The sequence below is a fragment of the Lycium barbarum genome, chromosome 4 (genome assembly GCF_019175385.1).
Source record: "Lycium barbarum isolate Lr01 chromosome 4, ASM1917538v2, whole genome shotgun sequence".
Taxonomy (NCBI): Eukaryota; Viridiplantae; Streptophyta; class Magnoliopsida; order Solanales; family Solanaceae; genus Lycium; species Lycium barbarum.
This window is the reverse complement of record NC_083340.1, coordinates 145,433,004-145,445,294: the sequence shown is the minus strand read 5'-3', so window position 1 is coordinate 145,445,294 and position 12,291 is coordinate 145,433,004. Positions and strand designations below refer to the sequence as shown.

Sequence of the window (12,291 nt, the reverse complement as noted above, 5' to 3'; positions counted from 1 at the left end):
GTAATGCAAACATAATATAATTTTAGGTTTAGTGATTAATGAAGTTGGTTGAGAAGCAAGGATGTGATTGAGTGTCGTGAACTATGAAATCTCAAATTAAAATTTCGAAAGAGGCAAAAAACAACTTGATTTCTTTTCATATGACTAAGTTATAACTGACAAAATTATCTGATACATGTGTTGGTTGAAAAAATAGCAAATATCTCACCCATCTGGTCAAGCTTAGTTGTCAATTCCTTATACATGTATATGTATTGACAAGAGATGAAAATTAAATTAGATGAAATATGCGCAAGCTAATTCCGACATCATGATATAAAAAATGAAATTACAGCATAGTTTAGACATGTATATTACAAATTGAGCCAAATTTAGAAGTGTTTTTTGTTTTATACATTATCCCTACATTAAGTTAGATATTAATATTTGTAAGTCATTCAGTGTACCTTGTTTGTAAAGATCCACAGTTTGTTCTTATCCAATTCTCCTTTGCACATGTCAAAGTCACATGACAGAACCAAGCAGACACCTCCCTTTAAATATTTACTAATAGAACTTTTAGTCCCTCAAATTTTAAATTATTTATTATTCTAATCCTCATAATATTTGACTTATTTAAATTTGACATTCAATTTATTGAAACGTATACTTTTAATCTTCTTACACATAATTATTCATTATTTATCATAATTATTAATTATTATATCACTTAATTATCTCGTGTTATATTAATATTATGCAATAACAACAATAACATATCCAGTATAATCCCATCAAGTGAGATCTGGGATCTAGAAAGGATAAAATGCATAGACCTACCCTTACTTTATAAAGATAGAAGAACTTATATTAATTTTATATTATTACTTTATATTCGATAGCATATAATTCTAAAAATAATTCAAATATAATATTAATATTTTATTGTAAAAGGACCAACTAAATATGTTTAATCAAATATAATAAGGACCAAAATAGAAGTTTATCAATAATTCAGGGACCAAAAACTAATATTATCCCATTTTTCCTCTATAAATTATCTCCTCAAAAACCTACACTTCATCACTCACTGTCTTCACTGAAAAAAGATCAGTATGAAGAACACATCAAAAAATTGCAAAATTAGCCCAAAATCTGGCCAAGATGCAAGAAAAGACCGGCGATCGGCTAGTGGAATAAATGGATCACCTAAAAAAGGTGGCCATGGTGGAAAGTTTACATGGGCCGGTGATGGAAACTATTTGGCCCAGAAAGAAGCTGTTGTTGTTGATGCAAATGATCCTAATTTTGATGAACCAGAAGAGACTAATACCACTGAACCATGAATCTTGATTTGACTTTGTATGGTCATTATTAGTTTTTTTTTTTGGAGATGTAAATATTCAAGATTATGCTAGTATTTGGTTATCTATGCAGAATGAAGGAGGGAAATGGAGAGGATCTGTTATGTTTACCTTGTTATGTTACCTACTTACCTTGTTTGATGAATAAATTTGTATTTTTCTCTCTCTCAATATTCATAGTACTTGTTCTTACTTTCTTGCAGGGGCGGTTTAACAAAATTAGTGATCTAAAGCTAAATTTATCTAACAACAAGAATATACCTGTGTATGGAGTTTATCCGATCCGCCGTTGCGGAATAGAGAGGTTGTTTTCAATAGACCTCGAAAGAATAAAGCTAAATTTATCATGATTATTAATTATTTTATTAATTAATAACTCATATGTAATAAGTATTAATTTATACTTGAGAGTAATATATAATTTTAAACGTAATTTCAAATGTAACATATTTGTTTACATAAATGGACAAAAAAAATCATTATGAAGAAGGCATCAAAAAGTTGCAAAATTAATCCAAAATCAAGCCAAGATGCAAGAAAAGACTGGCGATCGGCTACTGGAATGAATGGGTCACCAAAAAAAATGTGGCCATGGAGGAAAGTTTACATGGGCCGGTGATGGGAGTTACTGGGCCAAGAAAGAAGGTGGTGTTGATGCAAATGATCCAAATTTTGATGAACCAGAAGAAAATACCACTAATCCATTGGTTTGTTTTTTGCTTTATTTGAGATATAGAGCCCATTTGGATTGACTTATAAGTTGTTTATAAATTGCTTATGAGTTTTTTTCAGTTTTTTTAAGTGTTTGGCTAGTCAGTTTAAAGTCATTTTGTGCTTAAAATAAATTTTAAAAAATAATTGGGTTAATTTGACTTAGCTTATCTAAAACAGCTTATAAGCTGTTAAAAAAAGATTAGACTGTCTCAATTTTTTTTTTTTTTAACTTATAAGCTGTTTGCGCCTTATAGGAATAAGCCCATCCAAACATGCTCATAAATATTTCAAGAATCTAGTGATGTTTGGTTATCTATGCAGAATGAGGGAAAATTGAAATATCTGTTATCTGTGCCACTTTGTTTGATAAATGAAAATGCATCTCTCTCTCTCTCAATATATTCATATTACCTGTTCTACTTTCAAGCAAGGGTGACCAAGACTCAAGCAAATTAGTGGCCTAAAATCAAATTTACGATGATTATTAATTATTCTGGCTCACTTAAGTACTTATGTGTAATATTAATTTTATAACATACTTTTTACTTTATATTTGAAAGTAATATAATTTGAAACTTAATTCAAATATAACAATTTTTTTTACATGAATGGGACCAAACTGGACTAACTGAAGGTTAACTACATTTAGTTAAATATTACCAGGAAAATCTGACTGAAGAAAAATCACAACGAAGAACACATCAAAAAGTTGCAAAATTAGCCCCGTTAGGCCAAGATGCAGGAAAAGAACGGGTCGGCTACTAGGAGCCTGTTTGGATGGGCTTAAAAAATGCTGAAAACAACTTATAAGTTGCTTTAGATAAGTTAAGTCAAACGGACTCAATTATTTTTTTGGACTTATTTTAAACACAAAATGGCTTATAAGCTGACCAGACAAACACTAAAAAAAACGGAAAACAGCTTATAAGTCAATCCAAACGGGCTCTAGAATGAATGGATAACCGAAAAAAGGTGGCCATGGTGGAAAGTTTACTTGGGCTGGTGATGAGAGTTATTGGGCCAAGAAAGAAGCTGTTGTTGGTGCAAATGATCCTAATTTTGATGGGGCAATTCGCAGGAATTCCCTTAGTTTGGGGTGGTCTTTAATTTTTGTCCATTAAATTGGCGGTCTTTAATTTTTGCACTTCGTTAGAACCTCTAGGTTTCTCCCGATCAGTCAAAAATTTTAAAAAAATTGCAAAGCAGAGTTTGGATTCGCAAGGCGGAATTTTGCATAATTCAAATAGAATTTCAAACTCTATCTTAAGGCAGAGTTTTGAGGCAAAATTCTGCTTTGCGAACCCAAACTCTTACCTTGCAAAATTCCTTCTTTTTTATATTGAGCTGAGGTTCGAACCCAGAACCTTAAAGTATTAGGCGACGGACAAAAATTAAAGACCACCAATTTGAGGGACAAAAATTAAAGACCACCCCGGAATAAGGGCTATCCGAGCAAAAAAATGATTTTGATGAACCTGAAGAGAATACCTCTGAACCTTGAATCTAGATTGACTTTGAATGATGATGATAATTGGTTTGTTTTTGCTTTATTTGAGATGTAAATATTTCAAGAATCTTAGTAATGTTTGGTGATTTATGCAGAATGAAGGGAAAATTGAAAGATCTGTTATCTCTATGCCACTTTATTTCATAAATAAAGAAATATTTTTTCCCTCAATGTATATAGTGCTTGTTCTACATCCTCTTTGATACGAAGGTCTATCAAAAATAGTCTCTCTATCCCAACAAAGGTAGAGATAAGGTCTGCGTACATTTCATCCTTCCGGACTTCACTTGTGAGATTATACCGAGTATATTGTTGTTGTTGTTGTTCTACACTGTCTCTCCAGACCCCACTTGTGAAATTACATTGGGTATGTTGTTGTTGTTCTACACTATCTCCGCATATCCCACTTGTGGGATTACAATGGGTGTGTTGTTGTTCTACATTGTCTTCCAGACCTCACTTATGAAATTACACAAAATATGTTGTTGTTGTTGTTGTTCAACACCATTTCATTCAAATGTTAAAGGTTTCTAGTTAGAACTCTTGGGTTTGAACTATGGTTAATGGAGATCCTTAGTTAAATTTTTGAATTTAAGCTATGAGAATGGGGATGGTTAGTTAAATGTCTCCGATTTAAGTTATGAAAATGAAGATCCTTAATTAAATGTCTCTGATTTTGGGTTTGAGATATGAAAAGGGAGTGGAATGCTAAACCCTTCACATATAGATTCGAATTAGTGGGGTCAATAAATTTTGGATCTATAAACTTTAATAGTATATAATATTTGCAGAAAAAGTAAGGAAAATTAGGGGTCTAAATTTTTCTAGAATTATAGTTGTGGGACTAATTTATCCTATTTGGGAGGTGAGATAAAATAATTCCAAATGTAATGAAATAAGATGGAATATACCAGAGTTAAGTTTGAACTTCATTTTATATTCTATTTGCTAGAATATAAAATTAATCTCAAATTTAATTTTGATATCTAGCGGACAAAACGACCGCTAAGTGATATAATGACTTAAGCATATAATCAGTAATATTCTGTCTTGTTGGGGATAAGGTTTCTGCAGGACTATAGGATTATAATCCTGCAAAATTAGGGAGAACCCTTAAGAATCCATGTAATAATAAACTCCCAAATACTTGATTGCTCAAAAAGATTTTTCTGAAAGAAAAAAAACAAAATTTCTGATAAAACAACACTACAAAACTTCTTTTTATCTCTTATGGAACTTTTAAAATTATAATATCAAAAAATTTATCTACTCAACAATTTTAAGAGACCACATAATTGAAGTTTATGAAAATGTGTCAACTCATTGTCAAGGTCTAGTCTTGCAAACTTTAACTTTAGCTTTGAAACACCAAGTTTTGATTGACAAATTATAATTTCATTACCCTTTCGAAAAAAAATATATATTATAATATACTCTTTAAAGGTCCAAAAGTTTCTGTTTTGACTGGAAAAAGTAGTAGTATTTATTTATTTTTCCTGCCTAAAGTAGTACTCTCCTATTGTTTGTCACCAAAATGACCTGGATTATTCAACCAAAAAATTATAATTCAAATTATAGTGTTAGGAGTTTGAATTTACAGAGATGAAAATGATAAAATTTCCCTACTCTGTTACTATGGAGAAAAATAAGAAACTAGTACCACCAGTCACCTAGTTTTATAACAGATGAAGCACTAGAAAATACTTTCTCAGGGTAAGCATTTTCACACTGAAAACATCTACCATAGAAAAGATTTACCATGTTTGATCTTTAGCAAAATTTCACAATTTTGTTAGAACCAAGCCTGTGGAACCATATATATAACTACTTGCTTCATTCTTTTTAACATAACAATATTGTAAATGATACTACAAAGATTCATGTTAGTCGACCAGTGAGGACTAGTGATGCTTGTGTGATGGCTCGAGCAACCCGCCAAACTTCATGTTGCACAGAACGCCACGAGTCAGCAGAATTCAGGCTCTGGGCTCTCTCGATAGCATCAGATACACCAGGGAACGAGTTAGATCCATAATCATTGTGCCTTGCTGGTGCGTAAATCTGAGTAAAAAATTGCAGTACACAGTAATTTAATCCAATCTGTCATGAAATGGATACAACAACAACAACCCAGTGAAATCCCACATCGTAGGGTCTGGGGAGGGTAGAGTGTACGCAGACCTGACTCCTACCAAGGTAGGTCGGCTGTTTCCGAAAGACCCCCGGCTCAATAAAAGCATAAAAGAAGTCAGATACGGTTAGATAAGGTTAAGAGATTCGGATAAGAGATTTAAAGCGATATGGAAATGAAATAATGCAAGCGACAAAATTACTAAGAAATGGATAATTATGACCTACCAAATGTTTGTACCATGTCCTTGAGGAAAGCCCGTCTCTTTCTGTGAAAGCTCGTTCTGTCATTATTAGTCTGTCGTTCAACTCTCTTAACGATGCCCGACTTCTTTTTGCTTTGAGTGTCTACAAGTCATGTGTTTGTTAAATCCATGTGCGTAGTCTTAAGTATTACTGTTGAATTGTGTGACCAACTCATTTAAAAACTTAAGCTGTTATAGATAGGACACTCTATAACAGAATTCATGTTGTACCTTTATGTCATCCTTAATACTTGTGGCTGCTTTTTTCAGTTTTTCAATAGAAGCATACAAGGGAACAAGTGAAATTCCCTTCTCCGAAATTTCGGCTTCCAAGTATTCTGCACTTTTCTGTTTCATGAATATTTGGATCATTAGGTAGCATTTCAGTTGTAGCTTAAAGGACAATTTAACAATACCTGGAGCTCAGACGCGTAGGATTGGTAATTAAAAGGTAAAACTTCGTCATCTGCAAGCCGAAGAGCTACTAAACCCCAAATGCTTGCCACTATAAAAATAGTAATAAAATTAGATCGATCTATGATGAAGAACAAGGTATTTGCTGGACAGTAACATGGATTAAGAAGCAATGATCTGTTATAAGTTAGCATATAGAACCATGAGCATAATCTTTGCTTCAGTTATGTAGAAACATGCACATAATCTTGATGAGAGTCCATATAACCTTCAATATTTTCCTTTACTTGAATTTCCACATCAATAACTCGATGGATTTAGTAGATCGTTTTAGGAGGCCCTAATGACTGTAGATTGAACCTATCCAATTTTTACAGTATGATGGATGGCTATTCACAGCCTGGCTGTACCTACTGTCTTTTTTTGGGATCACTATTTTGACGGTTATAAAATGATCTTAAAATATCCTACATACGTAGGGGGGAGCAGGAGAAGCAAGGAGGTCAACTTCTTTCAAATATGCAACATAGATTCTGGTAATGTAGTTGGACTCTCATGTTGATCCTAATGAACTAATCCATAATGATAAAGTCGAGGCGTTAGCCTATTAGTGAAGAAAATTCAATGAAGCAACAACCAATACCATATAGAAATATGTAAGATAGCATGTAGAAACTTGAACATGTAATTAATAGGTGCAAAACATGATTTCTTTTGTGCCTGTGCAATTACTTTACATCTTAGTCAGACTTTTTCTTATATGTGACAATAAATAACTGTATTAATCTTTGCTTTCTATGCTTTGACTCTGCATTTGCTTTTCTACTTAAGATCAAGTTTAAGCATATAACAGAAGCAAGCACTCTCACACAGATATGCAAGATGCAACATATGTTAATTTGGGAAAAGGAGCAACAAACCTGCTACATGCCTATGAAACATTGGGTCTCCAAATTTCTTCATCCAGAAAAAATCATCATACATCGAGTGGTAGACTGGGAAACCTGCAGACAAATGTCAGAAGATTATATGGAAAATTGAACGAAGTTTGTAGTATGTCACAATATATTTTTGTTTCTCCTTTGTTTTTGTGTGGTCTACTCTTTTCTTACCTATGGTTCAATGCCTATATTTTAGGAGGTTTCAATGCCTATATTTTAAGAGGTTTTTGCTTCGTGAGGTAATTAATATGTCGTTACCTTGCCCAAAAGACAGGTCTAGCGCTGGAGTGCCAATGTGTTGAACAAATGCCGCGTAATCTGATCCAGCTCCTCCTAATCTCCCGAGCTTCATGCAGAAAAAAAAAAAATCAGGACAAGTCTCTACCTGTTCTTGTCAAAGTTATAAGTTCTTAAAAAGGAACATTGAGGTATCGATGAAGATGACTTTCTCCACTTAGGATGATGTCTAAACTTAGGCAAGCATTTTAACACTCTCACCTTTATTGTTGTATTGTTTCCAGAGGCGAGCCAGGATTGGTAGATAGTTTGTGAGGAGTTATCAGGATCTTGGACCTTCCAGAAAGAAGTAAGTTTAAGATAAGTCAAAGGTCAAAACAACAGTAAAATAGGTGTCTAGTATTACTCTTATACCATGTTGAAGTGTGTGAACATTTCTAAAAGTTTAAACTGTTAGACGGAGCACACTTTAATTTACTTAATTATGTCTTTAAGACTTCCAATACGTTTTTTTGGGGATAATCAGGAGATACCTGCTGCGCAGCTTGCATGATTATTTCATCAAGTTGAGGAGTTGCAGAGGCTCGAAAAGGCCCCCCTTGAACTGCACAATCAACGTTCAAGTAGGCGACGGCCCTTGCAGCTAGCATTTCCCTATTTTCTTCAACCCACTCAGTTGAACCTATCTGAAACGAGCAGGTTAGCATTTAGTTACTTGTGACATAAAGTGTTGGTATACAAATATGCTCGTGTCATATGTGTGTGTTTCTAAGAGAAGAGATGAGTCACCAAGCCATACTCCTCAGCGTCCCAGTTGCATAAGACAATTGTTCTTCGCGGTCTCCACCCTATTTTTTGCAACTTTTCGAGCCTTTGAGCAATCTACATTTCACAAGAAAATCAGGTAATCAGTTATATATGTATATACATATTTTCTGCATGAAATATATATCCTTGACAGTTTAGGTAAAGTTCTCTGGAGAAATAATACCTCAAGTAGGGCCGCTGTGCCACTATTCGGATCAACAGCTCCAAATGTCCATGCATCGCGATGATTACCTAGTATAACAAACCTGGAAACATCTCCCCTTGAGTGGCACAAACATTTTCTAACTGATTTTTCATTCATCTTGTTTTTCACTAGACTAAGTTTTATATTTGTCCTTTGTTTTATGGACGTGAAATGAGCCAACTCATCAATTATTCAATCAACTAAACCTCAATCCTAGGCTAGTTAAGGTCGACTAGACGAATATATGAATTCATTATATTCTGTTCAACCCAATTTCTGTCTAAAACTGATATATATTATGCATTTTAAGGCAGTAGTAAGGTCAAATAACTCATGAAAAGTTGAAAGTTAGATAGGCGTACCGATCAGGTTCTTCTTTCCCTTCTATAACTCCAATAACATTTTGGATTGTGCTTATGACTTGTTGTCCCTGCAGAATTTACATCCATTTAACAAGCCCAAAATTTACTTGTAGACTAGCACTCTTTATACTTTCTAAAGGAAAGGGTGAACCGTATGATATATACAAATGACAGTTAGTTCTGATGATCACTTACAAAGCTTAGTCTTTGTCATATTCCCTCAAAACATATACAAAGGATAGTCCTTGTAAGAAGGACCAAGGCGCACCAAAAGAACCTATCGATTCTTTCCAGTCATAACAACCAGAAAGGGTGAATTTGTGTTGCTACTATAAAGTGCTTTTCGTAGTTCAATATAAAAAAGAGAGAAGAATTGTTCCATTTTTTGTGACATTCTTTCGTTATTGGTCAATTTCAACAAGAACAACGCCTTTTTATATTCAGAAACAATTTAACTTTAAACTTCCGATTTACCCTTAATGTCGTGATCTTATAGCTATCGGAACGTCATGGCATGTTTAAGACCATAAGTTCCAAAATAAAATCTTTCTTTCTTAAAGTCCGTGCTCAGTCAAACACCTTCACATAAGATGGAAACCGGAGGACTACTTACTTCATAACTGAGATTTGCTATTGCAGGTCCTGGCCCAACTCTATAAATGTGGCTATCTTTTCCTCCTTGCCAATCCACATTGGCTATTTTTCCACCTATAGTCCTTATAATTGCATCTCCATCAGCCCAAGAAATTGGCAATGAAGGTATCAATGGTACATTCCCTTCATTATCTACTTCCTCATTTGACAATCTTTCACATTCTCCAGTACTAGGCCACCCTGGTGTTGTAGGATCACCAGTTCCATCATACACTAATCCAACTTGAACTCCACTTGGTGGCATCCACTTATCGTCCGGAAACCATTTTCCGCCGCCATAGTCCTTTTTATCTGTAAAAGTTAAAACACCTATTGCACCAGCAGCATAAGCATTATGTACAATGTCTCCCCTGAATATCTCCCCATATCTAGCCAATACAACAGTATTAGATACATTAACTCCCATTTCTCTCAATGTTGCATAGTCCTCTACGCGCCCATAATTTGCATATACCACTGGACCAGTCGCAGTACCTGCACAGGCGGATCCAATATTTAAATTTTGATGAGTTTAACCTTTAAAGTACTTAGCGCTAAACTCAAAATGTCTTCAAATTGTTAGAATACGGATAATAATATTACATACAAAACCGAAATGACAATTGCTTGACTTTTCATAATCACGTCTCTTGAAGATAGTTGAAGTCTCGTTCACGAGCAAACGGAAGAATAATAATAATACTATCACCAAAATTCAACTAAGCCACGCAAGAGTTAGCATTCAGAAACCTCGTTCTCCTATTCTTGACTCTATGATTTCATTCAAACGTTTTTCAATTGAACTGCTTATAATTTTCAAAGAAACCATCCCTATTGATCATATCAACGATGAACCTAAAATAAATTCCTCAAATTCATTTTCAAGATTGATGAACCACTTTCAATTTTTTCATGTTCGGTTGGTCAAAATTTTTTAAAATCATCTTCTTTAGGAAAATAAGTTCCTTAAAAATGAGCAAAATGACTTCTCTAATGGAGGTAGGAAAAACAAGTTCCATAAGTGGCATTCCACGCTAATTGTGTCATCCTTGCCCTCTAACACACTCCACCCCCATACCCCTACTCCCATCCCCAACCTATAGTATTTTCCTAGAAATGCTTTTGGAATTAATATTTTCTGCTTACTGCCACACACTAGAAAATAAGTAAGGTAATACTTCAGTGGAAAAATATTTTCCTTCATACCAAACACACCCTTAATTTACTCAACAAAATCCATCATTTCAAAAAATTTAAAACATTATCTAACAATACCTGATCTTGCATAAGCATGGAAGGTAGGTAATACTTCATTTGCCACATCTGCATATGGATCATCATCATAAATTTCTTGAGAAAGACCAAACTTAATTGGTTTTTCTGAAGTTGAAGGTGTTAGAATTAAAGACCTTGAGACAGGATAAGTTAAGGCAACATCATAAGATGTTACATGTGATGGTATGTTACAAGAAGTGAAAATTGATAAAACATAAGTAGCTGCTTCAGCATTAGCTTGAGAACCAGCAACATGGGGTCTCTTAGTTAAGGTGTAAAGATGATTTGCTATAGATGAATTATCAGAAAAAGTATCAGATATGAACAAAGAGTGATAGTAAGATTTTGGTGGGGTTGTCAAGAAAATAAAGGTTAAAGTGGCTAGTGCTATGAAGCTGTAAATTGATAACTTGAACATTTGATTTTAGTTTCTTGGAAGTTAGTAACTGATTCTTGAATCTTGATGAGATAGTGTTAAGGTGAAGTGATCAAGACAGTTGATTCCTTTATGTCATTAGCGTGGACTTCAATATTAAATTGTATATTTGGAGGACTTTTTTAGGCATGAAAATGATCTCAAAATGAATAGAAATGATTTTTGGATTGATTACTTGATAGGTAAATCACCAATTATTTGAGTGAACATTTTTTAATTAATGGATGTTTATCTTTTCAAAGTTGTTTCAGAATCTATCACAAAGGAATGGTTGAAATTCTTGGATGTTTGTGTGTGTCATCAAAAGGGGGACCTACAATTGATGTATGTGTGGGATTATTTGCACTTTTGTGGCCTTTCTTGTGGCACTCTTTTCCGGTAAAAATAACATTTGCTAGCCGCTTTCGGCCTTATCTTTTAACAGTCTGACATTATCATGAAATTCTCAAATTCTATAAGTGAAACTTTATAATATATGAAATTTAAAATTTCATGACAATAATTATTTTTTTAATAATAATGGTTAAAAAGTTTTTATGAGTGAATTTTACCGCTTTTTTATCTCCTCATTAGCCAAATCTAAATTTATCCTTCAAAAATAGTTGAATGAACCTTTTTTTCTTTTTGCTAAGCGCATTAACTCGATGAATTTCTATTTGCGTCGGGTAAATTCATTTAGGGGAGAATCATTTTTTAGCAAAAGTTTTTTATTTTCAGAATTCGCACTCAAAGCTTTAGTAAATCATACCAAAACTCAAAATGACTACACATTTGAGCCATCTAAACAGATTTGACATATTCATAGCTATTGGTCCATTCACGGACATTAGTTTTTTTTTTCTTTTCAAAACCATAGTCATAGCAATTGTACTTTCTGTAACAAAATTTGCACCTTGAGGTTATGACTTAAGAACCTTATGCTTTTGAAGGATCTGATTATGTTCCTTAAAACAATTAAATTGAATGAATATTAATCAATCTTAATGGGACCATTAATTTGCTTTCCGTTATTTCTTGAACATGAAATTTGGTGGAGAATTTA

At 33.6% G+C, this 12,291-nt stretch overlaps 1 protein-coding gene across 2 annotated transcripts; it reads right to left on the bottom strand.

The window, feature by feature from the left end:
• Positions 1-5,208: 5,208 nt before the first annotated feature.
• Positions 5,209-11,463, bottom strand: LOC132636839 (probable glutamate carboxypeptidase LAMP1). 2 transcript variants are annotated; one of them, XM_060353879.1, is made up of 14 exons: positions 10,814-11,463; positions 9,519-10,033; positions 8,906-8,973; positions 8,523-8,604; positions 8,321-8,413; positions 8,065-8,217; positions 7,793-7,867; positions 7,553-7,640; positions 7,274-7,357; positions 6,356-6,444; positions 6,171-6,287; positions 5,923-6,042; positions 5,746-5,790; positions 5,209-5,625 (listed from the first exon to the last, which is right to left on the bottom strand). In XM_060353879.1, exons 1-14 carry the CDS (start codon positions 11,229-11,231, stop codon positions 5,443-5,445), a joined length of 2,130 nt encoding a protein of 709 aa, XP_060209862.1. In that variant the 5' UTR covers positions 11,232-11,463; the 3' UTR covers positions 5,209-5,442. The 2 variants fall into 2 exon arrangements, with proteins under 2 accessions (XP_060209862.1, XP_060209863.1); XM_060353880.1 differs by lacking the exon at positions 5,746-5,790 and having other exon boundaries at positions 10,814-11,462.
• Positions 11,464-12,291: the final 828 nt, after the last annotated feature.